We start from the raw sequence: 23769 nt of genomic DNA on the forward strand, positions 1-23769 counted from the left end.
CAAGCGCAGCATTAGGAGGCCAGCAAATATCTGGTAGTATTCCACAGGGATATATTTGAACACTAAGACAGTATTCCACAGGGCGCCCGTCCAGGCCCGGTGCTCTGCAGCGTGCCATGGAACCTTCTGCAATTCCTCAACCCGAGGTCTTCCTCGAGATCGCGTCCCTGTGCCTTTGTGAGGCACGGGTTGTCCAAATCATTCAGAATCTCTGTCACATCCGGACGATTCCATGGGCCCCCACCGTAAACAGTCGACAGGTGGGCCCGTAATAGTGAGTATATGCCAGCCTGCGTATTGACCACCATTCCGTCCGGACCGCGCATTGAGAGTAGGAGCGGGGAGGGTGTTCCTTCTTCAGTAGCCAGGCCAGTAGTCTCCCCGATTTATCCCCTTCTCATTGCAGTAACTGATGGTCCTCGCCTCTGGTCAGGCAGACCAGCCTGTACCAGATATCTCCAAACCGATGCTGCGCTTTCAAGGACTGCAGATGCTCCCTGACCCCGGGTACTGCTTACTGAAGGTCCATCAGGAACCCTTCCTCCTCAGTCAGTTCCCATTCAAGGCACGGCCTTGTACCATCAACACTGGACTAACATTCTCAGCGTGTCACCAACTTCGGCGTATCCCAATCCAGCCCTCCAGCATCGAAGAACCCAGCAGTAACCTGGCAGAGTTCCTCTCAGGACAGTGTATTACCTAGTGTCCCCGGCCAGAGACGCCAGAGATACCCGCAGTTTGGTGCCATTCACCCCCTTTTCCGGCAGCAACAGAGCATGGTCAGAAAGGAATTGACCCAGGATTTGGACCCACGATGTGGCAGCTGCCATGTTGCCAGAAACCAAGAATCGATCGAGCAGGCTATACGTCTCATGTGTAGGGACATAGCATGTATAATCCAGCGTAACAGGGTGGGCTGTGCGCCAAACATCTATGTAGTGCAGACGTAACATCACTGCGCGCAAGGCGCCTGTCATGTGCAGCTTAGTACGCTGTCGTGGTGGGTGTCTGTCTAAATGGCAGTCAAGCACACATTTGAAGTCTCCAGTCCCTAACAGAGGTACACCAACATGTGGAACCAATTCCCTTTCCAACTCCAGGTAGAAACCACCATCAACAACTACATTCAAAGCATAGACGTTTCAGCAGGCTTACATCCACACCTCGCAGTAGGACATGCACAAGGAGATACCTCCCTTCAATGTATACTCTGAAACCATGAACAAGGAAGGGAGCTTGCGGAGCCACCCAGGTCACCATCCCATGGGCATAGCTGGAACAGGTGGTGGAGTACAGTAGTCCCCTCCATTTCTTGTGAACCTTATTGACCTAATTCTTCATTAAATGTGTCTCCTGCAACATTGCTATATGTACACCATGCCTGCGAAGTTGGCTGTACCCTGTATCTTTTCACAGAAGAGATGAGTTCACAAACATTCCATGTTACAAATTTAAAGTGTGCCATCATCCTCTTCATTTCCCCACCCCTCTCTCCCACCACAAGTGTCACCCCTACCCTGTAACCACACTACTGCCACAGCCAATTATCCCAAAAAACCATGACCAATGCCCCCCTCCCACCGGGTAAACACAGAAAATCAACAAATCATGCCTCCTAAATCACTGCAGCTCCCCTGAAGCTCACCCTGTCTAACAAATTAACTCATAGTCTACTTCAACTCCCGCATAAGAAAGGGGGGAGAAATAAAAGGAAGAAAAATAGCAGAACTGAGGATAAAGGTAGAAATATGCAAATCAATCAAACACGTCACCTAACCTGTACTGAATACACTCAACTTCCCTCGCACCCTGCGAAATAACAGGCGCCGAGGGTGTGTGTGTGCCAGTGCCTGCCGCAGCAACACCCGAATAATACACCACCACGCTCGCCAACACTCACACCAAACACTCTCAAACAGAGGTAAAGACCACCTCAGAGCAGCTTAGAACACAACCAGTCTAAAAATCCACTCAACCCATCACTTAGTGGACACTCAACACCCCAAGAAAGGTAAGTCAAAGAAGCAAGAAAGCAGAAGCACAAAGAGAAAAGACAAAAAAAAAGGGGGAGTGACACAGACGTCCAACATTGCCCTTCACAGTGAGCCCCTGTACTGTGTGCCTTACAATCCAATGTCACATGAAGCAGCACAGCGAGGACTCCATTATGTCCAGCAGGAGTAGCTCCACAACCTTAGTTGGGTCCAAACGTCATGCATTGGCATATCAGTCGCCATAGCCGCTGCTCGCAACCTGTCCAAGGTCATCTGGAGCTCCAACAACAAAGTTCGAGGGCAATGTCTTTCCACAGGCTCAGAAGTCACCAGTTGGATGGGTGAGGAGTCTCCTCGACCACCTCCGAACCACTATCCGCAGAGGTTGCCGATGTAACAGGCTGCACAAGCACTGTCGCTGCCTCCTTCTCCAAGCATTGATGTTCCATTTCCAGTGTGCCATCTTAACAGACCACCACACAAGAGTTCGGGCGAGTTTCTCTCCTGAGGCTCCTGCGTCATCTCCCAGCAGCTCCTCTCTGACGACAGCCACCGACAAGTCAGAGGCCTCCCCAGCATCAGCCACCAGAATTCTACCGTCTCCCCAAATCTCCAGCCAGTCCCACACTTCCTCTGGTGTCACAAAGAAGTGAGTCTGATCCTCATGAAAAACTTTCGATTCCACAGGAAATAACAGCATGTACTTCAAGCCCCTGGCTCCCAGTTTCTGTTTCACTCCCCCAAACGCTTTCTGCATCTGTTGCATATGTTGGGTATTGTCTGGGAAAATCCAGATGTGGTTCTCAAAGGAGAGATCTCCCTGCCACTGAACTGTCTGCAATATAACATCCTGGTCCCTGTAATTAAGGATCTTGCTGATGGGTGTTCTCGGTGGTCCCCCTGGGGGTGGTGGCCGCGTCAAGGACTTGGGCGCACGTTCCACCACAAAGACAGGTGAGAAGTCAGCATCTGGGAGCATCTTCCTGAACCACTGTTCAAGAAAGAGTTCAGGGGCTGTTCCCACCACTTCCTCAGGAAACCCCACAAACCGCAGACTACAGAGTCTGGAGTGCCTCCGCTTGTATTTCGAGCCGCTGCGTCTGTGTCACTAGGGTCGGAACTGTGAATTTGAAATCCTTGCCTTCTTCCTGAAGTTTTGTAACATGCTGTTCCATCTACAATGAATTCTGAGCCACCTTATGAATGTCGACCCGCACCAAATCTACATCCATAGAGACCAAATCTATCTTGGCCTGCAATTTGGCACTGGAGGCTTAAGATAGCTGCCTAAAAACGTGCGCCCTTCGGGCCCTGTGATTCATCCATAGGTCTCTATGGTTCATCCAGGCCTCCCCTGCCACTGTAGATTGATCAATTTTGTCTGTTGAGCTCCCCGCGGAACTCTGTCTTTACCCATTTCCAAGGTGAATCGGGGCTCCGATGTTCTGCACACGAAGGGCTCCCTCAGGGTCCCACAACCAAGCGCTGGAGGTAAAATTGGGTTGCATCATCGCCCCGTGTCTTCAAACAATGGGGACCAAAAGTAATTTGCAAGAACACCAGGTTCTGAAACTACCGCCCAGTAACCGGCAGGTTATCACCAACTCTGGAGCCCCCTTCAGGGGGACCTGAACTCAGTTGAGCACAGAGCTGCCCTCCATGCCAGCTGCTTGCGTCACCACAGCAATGCACAAATTCAGGCTCGGCCAGGCGCGCCAACTATCACCATGTCTCAAGTGCAACTAACCGCTCCAGGGATAGGTCCAAAAGGTATCCGGATGGACCCCACAGCCCCCAGCAACAAGTTCACCTTCACCTAAACTGGATCACCCTAGGCAGTGGTGTGTGGGGGGGGTGGGGGGGGGGGGAGGCAGACATGCCACCACCCCATGGGGATGCCACAGAAGCCAGGAGCGAGTCACATGTCACCATAAAGCAGGGAGTGCTCCGCAGTGCCCAATCAGGTGATCCTCTGGGCCACCGCCAACAGGAGACAGACAAACTTCCCAGTGGTTCGCCGCCGCCCCGGTCAGCTAAATCCTCCTCGCCATCCCACAGCTGCCACAGGATGCTGGGCCCGAACTCCCAGGAGCTCCAGTTACCAGGAGCTCTAACTCCACGGCTACAGTTAGACCGCTTCACTGTCCATTGCCAGCCAGGCACCACACCGGAGGGGTCCCCCGCCATCCCGCAGCAGCCCGTCCGCAGCGGTCTGTGCCGGCAGCACACCTCTGCCACAGCGGTCTCCCACCAGTCCCGCAGAACACATGGGGTCTCAGCAGTGCTGTGGACCCTCAAATCTAGCCCAGGAGTTCCCAGCCGGTCTCAGGATATTGGGACACAGCATGGTGAGTGCTGTTTTGGGGGTTGGATGCTGCAGGATGAATTTGCTGGGTCGAGAGCTACCAACAAACCCTGCCAGTTTACCAGCTTGCTTTCCACGCCCAGTGGAATGCAACACATGAAAAATGTAGGGCTGTGCAGTACGTGCGCAATTAAATACATGTGTTGGGTGTATGTGTGCTTGTGGGAAGTACAACACATGAAGAGTGAAGTGTTGTGCAGCATGGTGACTGTCTGTGTGCTGCGAGTGTGTGTGTCTGCAAATAGCACACCCTGGTACAATGCAGAGAGGCTACAGAACTGAACAGTGCACACAGATTTAATGTATATGCTGAATGTATGGGTGTTTGTTATGTCAAAATGAATGGAGGTTACAGAACTGAAGAGTATGTGTACTGTGAAAGAACTTTGAGTGCAAGTGTGCTGCAATGGTGCATTACATGGAGGACTATGGAATCCATTTTGGGAAGCCAAAGCCTGCCTGAGGAAAACATGAGGAGTAGAGTAATCCCCCCCGACAGATTGGTCTATTGCTGCATTTCTGTGAACTGGGTGGGACACACACTGGATGAAGGGAGAAAAAGACTCCCCTTTACACTACAAAAGGCCGATCTTTTATTCAGTGATAGATCACCGGGAACGGGCCTGAACACATCTCAGGAAGGGGATGAATGGGGATGACACAGGAATTATAAAGAGAGGGTCTGGGGGCCCCGGATTAACCTTTTGATGCACACATTAATGTGGCTGGTATCCAGGTGTGAACTCTATTCACTCCTATGACCTGTGTTGTGGGACAATCAGTTTCAGAGTCTTTCCTGCTGAGATAGACAGCCTTTCAAGAGGTAAGAAGAGAACCCTAGCATACAACTTCAAAGACTCAGACTCTAAATGACATTTGGTGTTTGGGAATGGAATACAAAGAGGGAGGGGCTCAGACCTCATACTTTGTCATCTGCCAAGCAGCCAGACAGGCTGTGTGAGGGAGGGAAGCTCTGCAAGACTGGGGGCTAAGACCTACTAGTCTCCCTGCTGTTTGAGGGGATGACACCCAGGGAAACCAAGACCAGAAATTTGGGCCGTAGCCCAGGAGGAGATTGCGGCTGTGACCGGGGTGTCAAGGCCGCACACTAAAACCTGACCCCCCGGTCCCCCGGGACCGCGAAGGATCCCGCAGAAGAAGTTGCACCCTTGCTGGAGTCCTGTTGGGAGCTGGAGGATCAAATCCTCAATCCCAAACCCCCACCCATGTGTGGGGAAGATTGGCTCACCTCATCTTCGCAGGTTGGGAGCATCTCTGATCACTGGGGAAAGCCAGCAGCATCAATAGAGGGAGAGAGCCTGAGCCTGCGCCTGCTGTGTGCTGCCATGTGTACCACGAGCAGCCAGACTTCGCCTAACAGGATCGGGACTTGTGAGCACCTGCATGCAGGGCACTCGCAGAACGCATCCATACTGCAGGTAAGGCTTGAACTGGGCCTTTGGGGCCTGAGGGAACTCGCTGATGATGATGCTGTGACACCAGACACTTTTAACTAATTTCTAAAGAGTCAAAGAGGAACTCTTGAGTATGGCCGACTAGTGAGCATTTCCTGGATGCGGCCACCAGCAAAATCGGGAATAACACTAACTACGTTGCAGGGAAGAGGGTGGGACAGGGTTCGCCTAAAAACACTTGAACCCCAACCTCAACGGGATTGCGTTATTGCTTGCAAAAATCTTAATTCATTGTAGTTAGAAATTCTTATTATTCTTATAAAAGCAAATATTGACTGGGCATTGATTTATTGACAGTACTGTGTGCACATTCAGTTCTGTAGCTACACGTTTCTCCGAGGGAGCCTTTGACGGCTCATCCACAGCTACCACTGAAATCCAAAGTCCAAAAGGGGTACTTAGCCCAGTTACTCAGAATCCATAGTAGGTCGGGCCACGAGACATCAGGAGTACAAGGCCTCAACCACCATGGTTGGGACCAGTAGCTGTAGCATGCCTCGTGGCCCTCTGAAAGGGGTACCGACACCGGCCCACCTTAAGATTAGGCCTGGGCAAAAATTTTGTTCCGTTCGCGGAAATTGCGATAATTTGACATTTTTGCGTTCCGCGGAGAGCGCGAAAATGTCAAAAATTCCGGTTTCCGCAGCTTGGCGATAATTTGTTTCTTGCTCGCGCTGTAAAATAATACATTCTCGCGCGATCGCCTTACCTGAATCCCTGCGTTCGCCGACAAGTTTTCTTGATCCGGTCGCGTTCTCCATGAGATGTTGTATTGTTTTTAGCCATTTGCGCTGTCTCGCGACAGTTCGCGCCCGCAGTGACGTCATGCGTCGCGCGATCACGTCTTTCTTCTCGCGATCATGCACCGCGAGAACAACTCAAAACAAGATGGCCGCGCCCGCAAGCAACCACATGGGTAAGTTGGCGACCCGCAACCATGCAGAAAATCTCGCGAACATGCCGGAAAAAAACTTCCGCATCTTCGCGATATTTCTGCTTGTTTGCGATAATTTTAAACATTCTCGCGATAATTTGCGAAGGTTAATTCCGCAAATTCCGCCCACCCCTACTTAAGATTCAGATCCAAGCAAAATTATTTTTTTAAAGCATTTTTACTTGTTCCGGACTTTTTTCTGGATGATTTCTTCTGCAGTAACTGCCTTTTCATTACCACATTGTCATTCTCCTTTGCTTCAAATACCTTCCAGACTGTCACAATTTGTGATCATAAGAGGATTGGTTTAGAATTCCCCATCACCCTACCAGAGCCTCATGGATACACTTTTCACATTAAACGTTTGTTTTTCTTTCATCACTGGCAATCGAAGTTATAAGTTACTTATGTTAGTGGCTTTTAGAACTGAAGCCAGGCCATATCTGGCAGTTTACTGTTGCCTTGGAAACAAAAGCAAAAGCTGCCGTGCAGTGCTCAGTGTGTAAAGCAGGCATTTTTTAATATGGCTCGTCCCATAGGAAGTAAGCATTAAATCTGACTTGTGTAGCGGGGTGGGGGTTTGGGGGGGGGGGGGGGGGGGGGACACATGATTTCCAATTCTTTTAAACCAAAAATCACCTTAAAATTGGGCCCTTTAGGCAAACAATGGGGTCACTAGGCGTTTGCAGGCAAGTGCAAAGCGGACCATCACAAACCTTCAGCCTTGAGTTAGTGAGCAACTTCACAGTTAGTGCACAATATTTTGAAGACACGCAAAACTGTTTGTTTACACTGTAAAGCTGGGTGAACCCTTTAATTGATATGGATTTGACCCAATGTATAATTCTCAAACACAAAAAACCCCACAAACATTGAATTGACTTTGCTCACAAGTTCAATCATTGGTCCAGGAGATTCATAAGTGATGTAGTGGTGGGGACATCAAAGAGTGAACTAGAACTTGGGGAAAACATTAAGGAACAAATGATCCATTGAAAATTGATTAAATTAGCAAATCATAGTTTCCAAAATTAAAACAAATCCAAGCTCAGCTCAGGTGGCATACCTTTGGATATTTCAATCTCAGTTACCCCCCTTCAGCCATACAACACTTCCCACTGGGTGTAGTTGGCACACTGTTTATCTTCTCAGGTTGTTGCCTCCGTGCCAGGCATCCTTCCCTCTCAACAGAAGCCTATTACACCAGCAATTCCTCATCCTCCACATTTCAGGTCACTTCATACGGTACATGAAAGAGGTGTCAGAGCAACAAACGGGCGGAGTATATTGACATTGACCCTCCAAAGAAAAAACCTGAATAACATGGTTTAAACACGATTTAAAATTTTTGAGGAGTGTATTGGGCCCCGATTGATGATTTTAATATGAAAGAGGAGCAGGGTAATGTGGGTAGGGTTTAGGGGCAAGGGGTGCATTGATTTTAGAGGCTTACAGGCTGGGTGAAATAGATCCGGTTCTTATATACTTGCAGGAAATCAGTACAAGCAGAGGCAGGAGGTAAAAAAAGAGACGTCTTTATTCCAGCAAAAGAGCCCAGGTTCTATCGTCCCTCTCTCCACAGGCTCCCAACTCCAGCTGAAGAAGTTAGAGCCTGCAACCATGGAGAAGTAACACAGAACCTGGAACATACTTGAATGTACAGTATGCACATGCTTTACTGAAGAGCAGTCAGCAAACATGCTGCAGCATTAAAAGAACATACAAATGCTGACATTACATCTCCCTCCTACACAAAACAAAGATTTACAATAAGAGGTTAACATTAAGTCATGCAATAATCCTTGAATCGAACAGGTAAGGACACCTTGCGTGCAGCTCTAGATTCATGAGTTGACACCTCGCATTTGTTAGTTATGAGAATATCAGAATCATGTGACACCCCTGCACAATTGTTTGCATCAGTCAACTCCCTTTGACTCGACCCAGCAAGAGCATTTTCTGTTGCTTCATCAGTAGACACAGAACTATAAACGTTCTCCTGAGACAGATTGTCTAGACTAGAATGACCATCAGGTCGATATTCAGAAACACTGTAAAACCAAGTGTTATGACCTATGCCATGCTTCTCTCGACATTTGCTTATGTTAGCTTGCTTTTTAGTAAGTTTCACTACTGCCCTTGTGCTCTACCACCCTCCTCCATCAATTTCAAGAGAACTTTTTGTAAATTTTACTATCCTGAGAGAAACAGAACATTTAATTTCTCCTTTCTTCACCTTATGAGGGGTTTTAATCATGACAAAATTTCCCACACAAAAATCAACACACTTAACGTCATGTTTACCATCATAGTACTTTCTTTGCCTATTTTATACTTGTGAAACTCTCAACCTGTCATTTACTTCACAACAACAGATTGTCTTGTCCTTCATGAGCATCTCTTTGAATCAATCAGGACAAGTATTACTTTTAGGTGACCTTCTTTTTAAATGGCAGAAGAGTGCTACACCAGTAGTGCTGTGTGGTGTAATGGAATATGCCCACATTTTCTCTCTCAAGAAATCTTCTACAGGTATTTTGTTTGCTATTGCCGTTTGTACACCTTCTTTGAGAAATAGAATTCACCCTCTCCACTAAATCGTTGGATGTAGGAGAATAGAGTGCAACTTGAAGGTGTTTAATATGATGTCTAGAAAGTAAAGTTGTCATTTGTGTGGAAGTAAAATGGGTTGCATTGTCTGTCACTATCTCTCCAGGAGGCCCCTCTATAGCAAGCATTTATCTCAAAAAGTAGATGACATTAGCTGTAGAGGGAGCAGAGACAAGAGTTGAGAGAATGATGGGTTAAGGGAACGAAATGAGGGAATGAAGGGTCGACGAAGGACCACCGGGAGGTCACCCAATCGAGAGGAACATATTGTGAAGGGAGAAAGAATACCAGTAGATCGGCAAAGAAGCAAAGTGCAGGACTGAGCAGGTACAGGGCTCTGGGAACCGTGGGTTACAATTGTCGCCAAATGAATTAGATCTGGTTCTTATATACTTGCAGGAAATAAGTACAAGCACAGGCAGGAGGTACAAAAGAGAAGTCGTCTTTATTCCAGTAAAAGAGCCCAAGTTCCGCCGTCCCTCGCTCCACAGGTTCCCAACTCCAGCTGAAGTTAGAGCCGGCAACCATGGAGAAGGAACACAGACCCTGGAACCTACTTGAATGTACACGGTGCACATGCTTTACTGAAGAGCAGTCAGCAAGCATGCTGCAGGATTAAAGGAACATACAAATGCTGACACTACACTGGGGCTTCAGAGAGGAAGTGCGCAATAATGGGATTAGTACAATACTCATTGGAGGACGATTGTTGATAAGGTGATTGTTAGGCAACTTCCTTTTTGTCGCAATAACGGGATGAGTGCAATATTTTCTCAATTATAACCAGGTGTATGGAGCATGTGAGGCAACTTTGAATGCAGTAAAGGGACTAGTGCAATTCCCCCAGATGGCTCATTATGGGGAGGGTAAGGTTAATGGCCATCCTGTGAGCAATTTAGACCCTAATCTTTGAGGAGTGTAGCAAGCTCCCTCTGATGACCCTAATATGACAGAGGGCGGAGGAACTCAGGGATGGGGACTAGTGTGCTATGTGGATGCATTACGGCTTAATAGCACATGGACTGGGCCTCAGAGGGGCGATGTGCAATAACATGTCTAGTGCAGTATTTACTGGAGGTACATTATGAGCATAGAATGAGCTAGGTCATTTAGTGTGCAAAAATTAGTTCAGCATTATTCTCTCTGAAGGCCTTCCAGGGGCATGAAACATTTTAGGTTCCCTGCGTGGAACCACGATAGTAAGATAACTAGAGTTAGGCTGATGCTGGATGAGTAGGAAGGCAATACAGGGGCAAAGTGCACTTTCCATCACACCCGCCAAAACTCTAGTTTAGATTGGGCAGATTTTAACTGTGGTTTATTCTGAGGTTTTTTTTTACATAAAGAAAGTTGTTTCTATGCGCAGCAAAGACCGCACGGACTAATGTTGGCTCGTAAATAAAAAGTTTAGATAAGGCTGTTTTCGCTTTTGTTTCTTTTTATATATTAGGGCTGCTGGCTGGTGGGGGAATACAGATAGTCTTTTTACTGTGATGATTTTAATTAACCAACAGTCAATTTTTTTTTATCTAAATGGCATTCTCCCCAAAAGGGTTCAGAAATTCATAGGAAACCCCGATTTCTTCAAGTATGTAACCATACATCAAACTTGCTCCTTCGATCAGTAGGGGTCAACTACAGGCCCCAAAACTGATGTACCGATTCAAAATGGGAGGCACGAGACAACAAATTATGGTACTTTGTCATTATTATTAAGTCTTTATTTCGACAGCACTGATCATAAAAGACAATAAATAATTAACAACGGCAAAAAGTACATACATAATATCCAGTACTCAGCAAAGACAGTACATAGCAAAATGATAAGACATAATAAAAGACAAACAATTTGTATATGAATTAAAAAGTCTTATACAAACTTTTTTGCATTAAAAAACAGAAAAAAAATTAAAATCAGTGCAGGCTATTATCAATATGGTACTTTGTTTTCAAATCTTTTTCAGCTGGTCGTATGCCTTTAGCACAGGAAGCCAATTTGTGCTTACCCTACATACCTGTTCCATTTATGCTGACAGTATGGTGTTTCTTTTAAGCTTGGTCTCAGCTGAATAAGATGTGTGATATGGAGGGCTCTGTACTAAATTAAGAGTGACAGCAATCTTGGATCACACTGTCACGGGTGGAGCCTTCTAATTTTATTGGCCCAGCGGACCTCGCAGCAGGGTGCCATTGCACAGGATTGGATGAAGGTACCAGTAGCCAGATTGGAAGGGGCCTTACAGATGAGGACACTGTCATAGCCGAAGGCTTGTTTGAAAAAGTGAGGTATGGGAACTCTTTGTTTCAGGAGGTTTGGGTCTTTAGAATTTTTTCTCATATTCCTTCTACCTCACATTCTACTAAAGAATCAGAAAAATTGACTTGAACTTGATTTCTTGGATGGGTGACAGTAGAAGGACCAGCAACAAAAGGAAATTGAGCCTTCTCTGTAAGTGTTGTGAATGGTGCAAAAGATTATGAATTCTGTGTTCGTCTACTCTGATGGCCAATGCAGTACCCAATGGGTGATCTGTCCATAGTTTGGGATTGAGGCAGATGGCCTGCCTTGTTTTGAACAGAGTAGCTTCTGGATTGGATTCTTATTGCTACGGTATTGTAGGTGAGGGAAAGACATAGTCTGCCCATTTCTTCAGACGCTTGAAATACAGTGGTTTAAGCATCTTTCGGTACTTATATGGCTCACTGCAGCCATACCTGGACTAGATAGAGAAGGGATTTATTCAAGATTATTTATGAAGGGATTTAACTATGCCTGGGAATAGTCTTAATCATGCCAGAGTAACCTCTGTAATTCTGCATTACGCTGAGTATTAATAGCAATGCAATTAAGCCCACTTGTGTAAATAAGAGTAATTTGAGTAAAAGCCCTACCTCGAGAGCACATTTAGCAAGCCCAAGCAGCTGTTCACGCTGCTGTTTATGTTATGTTGCATTTAGCTGTATTTTCTTAGAGCAAAACGTATCCTTGTGTTCTTTTTGGACGCAGCGGTGCATTTTGCACTAACACAATTAGTGCTAAATGCCGGGAAACCCACCTTGTCAAAACACAGTTCTCCAAACTAGTCTTCAGGTAGCGGAACTGCAGCAATTAGTAACCTTATCCTAGGATTCATTTTTCCCTCTAGGTCAGGTGATGCATTTTGCCACTAGGACTCCCAATAACCTTCCCAGACATACTCCTAACTCATGCTAGACCGTTATCTGCCAAAAACAGAGCCCTGCATAAACGGGTTATCTAGTCTACAAACCTATGAACGGACTATCCACTAAATAGCTCAACAAAACCATTGTCAGTTACTTACACTCCTGCAGTCTTCCACCAGTAAACCAATATATTTTAGCCACTAATAAGACTTCCTGCGTGACCTCAATGTTCAGGTCTTTAACTTCCTTGGACCTCGCAAAGCAACTCAATCATCATGTGACTTGGCCTCCATCTGCTCCCTCTCTCCCCACTTTTAAAACTGCTCTAACAACAAACTATTCGTTATAATCTTGTTTCTGTATTCCCTCTGCATGTTGTAAGATAAAGTAATGTATTGCAATATATGCAATGTTTTGCAACACTCTCCACTAGCACCAGCAAGACTAACCCATCTCTGTTGTGGAGCAAAGTGTACATTTTTAGGAGCCATTTTTCACAAATCCTGTTCATAAGTAAATCATTTCTGTACAAAATGCTTTTACTTTCTTTAAAAAAAAAAAAAAACTCTAGAAAAAAAAAACTGGTCGTTTGCTTTTCGAGATGGGGAAAGACGAGGAGGCCATGCAAACAGTAATCAATCATTTAGCCTGCCGCTAAATCAATGGTATCTTAGGGGCTGATTATGACTCTGATTGACTGCTGTAGCCACGGTGGCGGTGCAGCAGGCACGCAACACCCATTGGACTCACAGGGCTTCAGCCCCCCCCCGTCGTGTGTGGCAGCCCGGGATGAGACAGCTTCCCGGCGCTCACACAGCCGCACCCGAGCACTTCACAGGTCTTTAAAAGACCATTTGCATGTTAATGAGGCCTCGCTGTTGTTTCACCCCTTCTAAGAGCCCCTGCAGCTTCACTCTGCCTATGGTTTAAAAGATTCAGCCCCCCCGGAAATTTTTTCTTAGCCCCCCCCCGAAATTTGGCTCTAGTTGCGCCTCTGCGGTGCAGACACTGCCGGTCCGCCTGCCCTATTACGAGTATGGCAACCAGACCGCCAAAGGAACACTGCAACCGCTGGGGATCCGTGATCCCTCGGCGGTGTTGCAGCGGTCTGAGGCGCAATATGCTTGGGGGGCCACTGTGTCACGGCCAAGCATATTACTAGTTTTCTGACCACCTCAGTTTCAATGGCGGCGAGCCTGCCTTTAAAAGTACAGCGATAAGGAAACAAAGAGGCCCTACAGTGGGCACTGTTGCCTCAGGGCCATAGGATGCATGCAGGGGGGGCACATAGTGTGCCCCCTTGTCTGCATGCACCCCCTTTCCTACCCGGCATGGGCTTTACAGCACGAGTCAAGCAGTAATGGGCATTGGTGTTCCCATTGCGGTGCCTTTTTAATAGGCACCTAACCAGGAGAAAACTCCAAATTACTTACTCACTTACTGGTGGGCAGCAGGCCAGTCGAGTTTGTGGCGGTGTGGGAGCATGGCACCGGCGTGGCGGAAGCTCCCACACTGTCAAACTTATAATCAGGCCCTTAGTCTTGCTCTTATTGAGGCCTAGGTAACTATATGTATTTTATCCAATATTGTGTTACAGACACAAGGAGATGTTATATTAGTACTTAGAATCTCTCTCTCTACCTAATCAGAGATAGTCTTTTCTATAAAAATGTATTTCAAATGTAGTTTTTTATCCAAGGATCATATCCACACCCTTATAGGAGTAAGCAGTGTCTTCAAATGGTTAACTTTTAGATTCACCTAAGGGGTTGAAGAGGACGAAAGCCATATTTTGCCTTGTAGGTAACACAGGAGGCCCTTACAGGTGACCAACAATTACTGATGTGCTTCCTTTCACAGGTCTACTATGGCTGACAGGCATGCCATAGGCTGGGAGTTGGTGCAAACTCCTGAAGTCATATCATTAGGGTTAGAAATCGACTAGCAGACAGTTATGCCTGCATTCTCTTCTAATTACTATGCAGAGTGGACCCCACAATATTTTTAAGGGAAAAGGGGCAAGGCTTGGGCTAAGGAAATCTAGATCTTCAATATATCAGACGGTAGAATATTCACAAGTCTGAATATGGCAGGGGATGTTATTTTGAATGGGCACAGAAGGTGACACGTGGTTGAGTTTTGATTGTGTACTGAATATTTGCACTTTTATTAATGTCATCAGTGAGGCTTTTTTCCAGTGTTGTTCGTGAATTAAGGCGTTAACAGGATCTGAAGATCATGTAACTCCTGAAAAACATTGACTAGAGTAAGATGTAGTTCCTGCAAAATGTTTCCTTGGCTTATCAATGCTGTGCACTGTGCATACTGCACCTCAACGTTCCACTGACGCAACTCACTCCGGCTTACTGTTGGAGCATTTCAAGGAAGAAAGATTTTGATTGAACCGGCAGCTAAAACTTATTGCAGCCTATTTCTTTATAACTGTGTTCTTCAGCACCATACAGCGCCATTATGTTAGTATAAACCATTCCCGGCAGCACTTAGATATAAAAGAGGACTCCCACAAGAACGACATTAACCTAGTTCAGGATAGTCTGTCATGTGTTCTGTAGAAGAAATGTGCAAGGTAAACAGAAGGGGCAGGTGAGCGATATGCCCCAGAGTCTGCACACTTACCTCAATTCACAGCACCATTCTTGTTCATTAAGTTCTGCCCAGCTATAACCTTTGTATACATTATTCATAAACATTGGATAATCGATATTAACAAAAGATGAATAACACCTTACTGGCTGCCCTTTGAGACTGTCACTTAACAGAACTGCTGCACCTTAAACTTTGGAATTATTCACATCCAGTTACTTGCAAATACAACAGAGTAACACTGTTCTGGTATAAAATACTTACTAAAGGATTTCAGTTTGGTATTGAGCTCCCCGAGGATAGCAAAAGCCTGGAGGACAGAACCCAAGTGCAGCCCCTTGCCATCTTCCTCCTCCTCGGTCTCTGACATCAGTGCAGACAGATGCAGCTCGGTCTTCACAAGAGACTCCAGGGTGATGGGCTCTGAGACAGGCAAAAAGGGAACAAATGATAGAAACAACGTAGGGCACTGACCAGGTCGCTAATGTCCAATGAAGGCCGTGGTCAGCCACAAAGGGAATCTGCTTACACCTTACGTCTTAGATGAATTATGAGTGTTAATCTGCACTGCACTAACTCGGTGGATGGCTAGATAGATATGGTAATACTGGACAAAGTGGGCAAGATCTCCTACAAACCTCTGAATAGGAACAAATGCCAAATCAATGGACAAACAGCAAACAATTTCCCCATTATGTCAAGGAGCTAGGATGAATGACATTTTGGTCTGGATACAAAGCATATGGTAATTTCATGGATACTGCAACCTACTATAGATTAATAAGGAGTTCTGAAAAAAAACTGTGCTAATTACCCCACATGCGACCAGGGCACATAATTAAAGGTTCTGTAACTAAATCTCCAATTGTAACCAATTTTTAACCACAAATTCAGATGTAAAATTATCAGTTTTCATTTTCTAAAACACAAACACGAAAATTAGATATTCCTTTAAATTCCTCAGCATGCTTTCCAATCTGCCAGGTCTGCATCTCTTGCACATTGACACCATAGGGAGTTAAAAAAAAAAAAAAAAAAAGACAGATTCACTTATGAAACTTAAATTGCGGCAGAGAGTTGTAGCTCTACAATTCAAATTTTTTTCAGGGAATATATTCCTTTAGTCTTTTTGGCTATTTAGCTCACTAAATCTCCCAGATACTGAATATAACTTAATATAATAAAGGATAATGAAGGCAGTAGCGTAGCAAGGGGGGAGGCCCTCCCAATCTAAACTGCAGCAGTCGAGGGGCGGCAAACGCAGGAATCGCCACGACCCCCGCGCTCTTACCTGCGGCCGTCGCAGGACGGCAAACGCAGGGACCGCCACGGATGGCAAAAGGTTTAGCTACGCCACTGAATGAAGGTCTAAGTCTAAAGGTAAAACCTTGGAACAGGACAAGTTGGTAATCTATCCCTGCAGCGCAGCGACCTCCAGCGCTACAAATGACAGCTTTGTTCCTCTCTTACTTTTTAACACCAACAGCGAAAGCAGGAGCTTGACAAATTAGACTTTGAGGAACCCTTCCCGGCTTCAGTACTAAACTGCTGGAAATCTTTGACCTGCAGAAAAACCTCTTGTGAGCTTGGGGGGCCAACAGATGGCAATCAAAATCAATTGTTTTGTTGTATTTCTGACGTAGGTCATTTAGACAGTAGACAATTACCGGTTATGAAATCGAGTTCCATCAAAACTGTTGTAAAAATCTTACATTATGCTACGATGGAGAGTCAGGCTTCTCAAAGAAACTGAATTATATCACAACTCAGTAAGAAGTAGACTGGGCAGGCCGACATCACAACTCCAGAGCGAAAAGAACTCTCCTAGTGGCGTACAAATGTATCACACAAATGTCAGTCACTGCTTCACATATAGTTGCACCAGGAGTCATTACACCGCAGTCAGTACATTGGGGGTACCTTTACATTACAGTCATTTACATTATGACTTTGTAGGTAATTCTAATATCAGGAAATATATCAATCTACATATATCTACACACACAAATATATGTATCACATTTTAAACATACAAAACCATAGAAATTCACCTGTTATAGTTAGAGTTATATCAAGTAACTGTAACTCCTGCCCTAAGGCAACTATAACCCTCACCCCCCACCATGCACAGTTTTCACCTCAATAAAGTTACTGCAATTGTTATAGTGATAATATCAATTATGTTATCAAAGATGTCATGAGTGTTGTAATATCTGGGGTAATTAGCAATGCATGGCGACGGCATGAGTTATAGTTACCTTAGGGAAGGAGATATAGTTATTGGATATAACTCTAACAAGTGAATTTCTATGGTTTTGTACGTTTAAAAGGTGAGCCCAACTATAACGTCCCTGAAACCTTCCGTTTTTTAAATTAATTTCTAAGGTTTTTTTTAAATTCTATTTCCCAAAGATAATGTCCCTGTAACCTTTGTTTTTTTTCAGTGAATTTCTATGGTATTTTTAATGCAAGTTATTTTAATTACATTACGTTAATATAATCTCCGCTGTGCACAGCCTTTAGCCATACGCAGTGGGAGTTAGCAGCAATCGGACAACCACCTATAACCACCCAACCCTGCACCACACACGGCCGTGCGTGGTAGGGGTTGGACGCCCCGGGGCCCTGCTTTAAACAAATGGGGGAGGGGGGCCACACAGCCCCGCTCCCCAGGCCGATTTAGGCCCCAGGGACCGCATTCCCCAGGGCCAGGCCTTAATTCAATGGGGGAGGGGGGCTATGTGGCCACCATTCCCGGGCCGATTTCAGACCCAGGTGCCCCATTCCCTGGGGCCTAGCCATGTCTCCTGGGTGCCCCCAGGCCCTCCAATGGGCTATGGGACAACGAGGGGAGCCTCATTGCACCCACTGTCCCAGCCGGCTCCTGACTCCTGAGGGAGCCAGCACTGCTCACTCAAGCAGGGAGCTGCTTGAAATAGCACCTCTCTGCTTGTCCGTTTCCCTGCACACATATTTGCGTGCAGGGAAACGGATTAAAACTCAGCTTTCTGCAAGTCGGCTTCAATAGCTTCAGCTTGGAAAAAGCGAGGTTATGTTTGCTTTTGCTTGGTGGGAGCGGTCAGCCTCCACCAAGCAAAAGCAAACCGCTACCTCCCGAGGGTGGGCACCTCTGGAGGTATCAGTGACGGTCCAGATGGCCGTAAATGGCCCCCTCCATCGTGAAACTTTGCCACTGGGAGGTGGTGGTCCCCAGGGTTGCGTGGCTGGGGGGGGGGGGGGGGGGGGGGCGTGCAGGCCCTCACATTAATTTTATGTTTTGCCCCAGGGAGATAGCAGTCCCCGGGGTGTTGGCAGGCCCAGTGGGCCCACACGCATATATATTTTTAAGCGCCCCGGGGAGGTGGCAGTCCCCAGTGCTGTGGGGTTGGGGGCTCGTGTGCCCCCATCACACATTAATGTAACGAGTTTTGCCATGGGGAGTTGGCAGGCCCGGGAGGGCCCAGGGCCCCGCCCACATACATATTTTAAGAACAATATATTTTAAGTTCCCCATGGAGGTGGCAGTCCCCTGGGGTTTCATAAGCCCCATGTGCTCCCCTCCTGTATATAATTCCTCATGCCCCTGGGGGCTAAACATTATGGAAGAGCAGAAGCCAGCACTTGTTTTCTTTTTGTTCTCGCCGGAGTGGCAGTTCCTGGGCCAAAAAATGCTTTTTCTTTTGCCCTGTGGGACTACCTCCAAGAAGCCTAGGGGTTCCCCCTACACTTTTTTATTTTTTACTTTTTTTGTGGGATTCGACCAAGTCTCACGATGGCTGCCAAAACATCCTAGTCAAAGTGTTAGCAGCCAATCACATTTCAGAACGGAGAGTGTCGGATCCTCGGAGGATATGGGTCTCTATATATATAAATTTGGATTTCTTTAATATATTCAAAACTACTTAACAGACTTACACAAATTTAGAAAAAGATCACTTTCTGGACCAACAGCTACCTTTCTGTAAAATTTGGTGTAATTCAGTTCAGCGGTATGGGCTGTAGTCATATGTAAAATCTCTATGGGAATTAACATGGGGGGGGGGGGGGGGGGGGGGGGGGGAGTGTTTTGGAACCCCCATTTTTCTTGGCCCCCGCTTGCCTGATCACCACAAAGCTTTAAAGACAGCAGCTGCAGTGAGTTTCATCTTAGTTTTGAAAGTGTTGCGAGGATTCGTTAAACGACACCAAAAAAACGCATATTTACCCTAGCTCCCTCCTGGAAATTCTGGGGTGATCCGTCAAGTGGGACCCAAGAAAAAAGGGGGGACAAAAAGGCAAATTTCCCCCTGCATTGTTCAAAGACTTCTTTAGGCAGTGCGATCGAAAAACTGCAGAACGGAAATTTGGCAGGAGATCTTTGTTCGCAGACAGTGCTTTGGTGTAAATCCGTTCAGTAGTTTTTGAGAAATGAAGATTCACAGATATTTGCATATCTGGACGGTTGGGTTCAAGGGACTCTTGCGAGAGTCCCTCAAACCCAATTTTAAAAATAGTGCGTCCGCTTAGTCTAGGAAGCTTTTTTCCCTTGGGCCCCTATGCTCTCATGGGAAACACGCTGCCGCAGGAGGAAGCACTACGATTGGCTGCGTACAACATTAGGAAAATGTTGCTGGCAGCCATTACAGAACTCAGGGACCAAGGCCTCTATCCTGGAGTAAAATAAACTAGCAGTGTAAAGATATCCTACCCCCCCTCCCAAGGCCTTGTGGAGGGGGGAGGGGCGGCCCACAGGGACATCCCCCCCCCTCTCCCCCCCCCCCCCCCCAGGGGCCAAAATACAAACATTTGGCATCTTTTGTTGAGAACTTGCTATATAGCAGGCTTCTCCGGGCAGGAGCAATGTAGGCTCTAAATCATGCAGGAAGCTGGCTGCAGCAACGGGGGCCCTAGGGCTCTCCCAGCAGTCTCCAACAAGTGCTTGGTTGGTGCTCTGGGTGGGCACCAGAGCACCCACCCATTTATAATGCAGGCCCCGGCGGATGGGGTCCTTGGGGCCAAAATAGGCTTGGGGAGGGGGGTTATACAGATCCCGTTTAAAAAGTGGCCGACCCATTGGCCCCTGGCCAGTGTCGTCCGGCACAGATCAAGAGTGGTGTGGTGGGGTGGGGAGGTGTGTACAAATAAAAAATTAAATTTTACTTACCTTCTCGCCTCATCTCTCTCACTGGGTCCTCCTCATCGCACCAGCCGTAACAACAGGAAGAACCCAGGCTGAGGCTTCTCTGAGCCAATCACAACGCTGCATTGCAGCATTGTGATTGGTCAGGGGAGGAGCCTGGGCGCCTACCAATCCCAATGCTGCAATGCAGCGTTGTGATTGGTCTGAGTGCCAAGGTTCAGCGCTCAACCAGGGAATGGGGGTCTGGGCATGGTCTCCACGCAGGCTGTAATGCAGCCTGCATGGAGAACAGGAAAAGTGTGCAAGGCCGGCCAAACATTCATGCACACTTAGGGAGTGAAAACCACTCATCCTATCCCTATGCTCTGTAGGCAGAGAAGCCCCGCTCTGCACTGCCTGGCGGGCTCAGGGAGGGGAGTTGCACGTCCACCGTCCCCTTAATATATGTTTTTGGAGGAAGGTACACAGAGCCTGAAGGTCAGCCCTATGCTGCGTGGGGCTGGTAGCCAGCTGGGGGTTTGGCCTGCTGGAGGTTTAGCCACAGGGAATGGCAGCAAGTCAAACCCTGCGGCAAACCGGACGCCATGGTGGGGGCGCAAGTTATAGTTGGGTCTGCTAACTATTACAGTTGAATTCCTGTGGCTTTTTTTGTTCGAAAAGTTAATATTGTCACTGGGATATTCACCTCACTATATCATCATTTTAACCTTTGCTTTTTTTTAAAATTAATTTTTTTAACAAAAACCGATCTGTTAATCACACCTAACTAAAACAATACTTTAACCTTTGGTTTTCTCAGTGAATATATATGTGTGTGTGTGTATATATATAAACCTAATTTAAACTAAAGGTAATAATATGTAAATCATAATTTAATTGAAATATATGTATTACTATGTGTGTACGTATAATTTAAATGTGTAACTAATGTATAATTTAGTTTGTAATATTTTAACTAATTTTAGATGTAAATTAACCGTAATAAGAATTAAAATAATATTAATAAAAATTTATATTACTTCTAATGTAATGATATTTAATTTTATTTTACTTAATGGAATGGACTTTTAGTCTACTCATCCCCAACTCGCATAAACCCCTTCCTACCTCAATACATTACTCATTCCTGAAAAAAAACGTTCTACCTTTGAACATTTTTCAACATGGAACTCTAAATACTACTTACTATCCCTAAACACTACGCAACAGAGAACCCTAAAAAAGCCTCAAAACCCTTAAAACAACTTAACACCATATAGCCATATATTAAATTAATATTTTAAAATATTTAAATAAATGTTAAAATATTAACTACTCATTTTATTACATTAAATGTACTTATTTGACATATATATATATGATATTTTAAAAATAATTTTAGACTGAATTGTATTTTTACTTTTATCGCATTAACAATATATGTACATAAGCACATAAATATATATGTATATTCACATAAAATATATAATTATGTTCACATATACGCATATTTACACATATTATTGCCTAAAACAATTTTAAAAAGTCCCTTACCTGCAAAGTGAAAGACTTATCTGCAGCGTAAGGACTCAGAGTATACTGACTGCGCTGTAATGACTGCTGATATAAAGCCTGCAATGTAATGGGAACATACCATATCACACAATTCAAAGCAAGTGGCTACCAACGTCATAGTATTTTGCCCTTCCATATCAAGCACTAACCTAAGCAAGAAGCTAGGTACCTTTGGCTGGAGGGAGCTTCCAAGTAACCAACTGCTGCCACTCCTCCCCAAGGTGGCAGATCAGTTTAGTCATCTGTACAATCAGCTCGATCCGGAGGGCGTCCAGCAGTTTCAGTTCGCAGCCCTTCCTCGCCTTCAGCTGCTTCAGGCAAGCCTGTGCCTGGAAGGATAACGGACAATGGGTAGCATGGCACCTTGATCATAAAAACCTCAGTTCTACAAAGGAGGGTACCTGACCTGCCATCATGGACTGATCTGTTTCTAACAAATCCACCACTTTCAATCTACTTATGAATTCTTAAGTGTTACAACTCCAGCTCGAGAGTTCCCATGGTTAATTCAGATTCAATAGGGTAAGTATTTAGCGTTAACTCGGTCTCCTGTGCAGTGTTTCCTTGTTCTACAGTTAAACTGTTATGGCCCAGACAATAAATAGTATGGTAACATTTCCTACATTAACACTCCTTCCTGGTTCACAAAGTATAGAACAGCTGCAAATGTTACATTCAAATTGTATACTGTAATCTCCAGAACTCAGATGCAGCGTTTACAAGACTTTGACTACAATCTCATTAATTTACAACTCCAATTGCAAAAAAAACAAAAAAAGACGTTTTGAAAGCGAATGTTACAGGTTTACATCCCTTGCCGTTATAGCTATCCAGTTGCTACTTTATGGTGTTAGCCAAGTGAACGACAGTTTTGAAAACATGGTGGTCAGATGTCCCCTCAAACAAAGCAACCAGATGTTTCATCTTGCAGAAAGCAAACACCACATTTTCCTCTGCCACCAGAGTACAACTGAGGGGCTGAGATGTGGGTAAGTACAAAGCACTCAAAAATGACAGCAATTTTATGTGAAGTCAGCACTTTGACTAAATGTGTTTCTGTATCCACCATTTGTGAAGTGTTTTCCACCTGAGAAGTGTCTGGGAAAAGAAGAAATTAAATGTAGGAAATATATTTGAAAGCTTAAGCTGTTCATATGGAGGACAGGGGATTTGCGAGGCTACATGGTCTTATGTGATGACCTCCTATAAACAGCTGCTTACGTTCTTTACCTCTTTCAGGATAAATACACTAACAGGTAAAAAGAAGTATGGGCAGGTCATGTGCAATTTAACACCAACACATATTTTCTTACTTTAGAAATATTAGACTAGTACTGCATCTTTCCTTAAGTTCTGCCTCCAGTGTTCTCATGTCTCCATTCATTCCCTGAAAGCAGAGACTGATGTCTGTAGATAAAAGCAGCCTTCACAGCCCTTTCTTAATTAGGCAAATACCACTGCATGAATGCATCCGAGTGTGTTATTGAAAGCATAAGGCTGACCACACTGGCTGCTTATCTTCTAACAAGAGCCCTTCATATTGTGTGTGCATCTAATATAATGTGTTCCCTTCTTTTCTCATGTTTTATGAGGCTCATAGCAACTGGCCAGAAAAGAGAGAACTTCCATACTGTGAAGCTCTACGGCTGGCATGGGACTATAAGAAAAACTGGCCTTGCAAGATTCATCATGAAGGAAGGAGAGAGATATTGTAGCAGGAGGCTTTCTGGAACTTTCGATCATCTGAAGAGCGCTGCTCACAGTCCTGTATAGTCAATAACAAGTGCAATGCGAGCTGATCCCTCCTTACTACACATATCACCATGTAAGAAAGGTATGGAAGATACCAGTGTTGGATTCGGATTGGACATACAGGCAAGTTGCTAGAGGAATGTTGAATGCAGACTCCCAACTTCAGACCTCAAGGCCTGAAAGGGCTGGGAAAACTT

General features: G+C 45.6%; 1 protein-coding gene across 5 annotated transcripts in view; it reads right to left on the reverse strand.

Annotated features, from left to right (window-relative positions):
- The window catches only part of ZW10 (zw10 kinetochore protein), a 142978-nt gene that overhangs the window by 55650 nt on the left and 63559 nt on the right, over positions 1–23769 (reverse strand). For all 5 annotated transcript variants that reach the window (XM_085647363.1, XM_085647362.1, XM_085647361.1 and 2 more), the window contains exons 5-6: positions 21990–22149; positions 15412–15570 (exon numbers count right to left, since the gene is read on the reverse strand). In XM_085647363.1, the coding sequence (XP_085503489.1) occupies positions 15412–15570; positions 21990–22149 (319 nt within the window). The remainder of the gene's footprint in view (positions 1–15411; positions 15571–21989; positions 22150–23769) is intronic.

Source organism: Triturus cristatus, chromosome 3_2, assembly GCF_964204655.1.
Source record: "Triturus cristatus chromosome 3_2, aTriCri1.1, whole genome shotgun sequence".
NCBI lineage: Eukaryota > Metazoa > Chordata > Amphibia > Caudata > Salamandridae > Triturus > Triturus cristatus.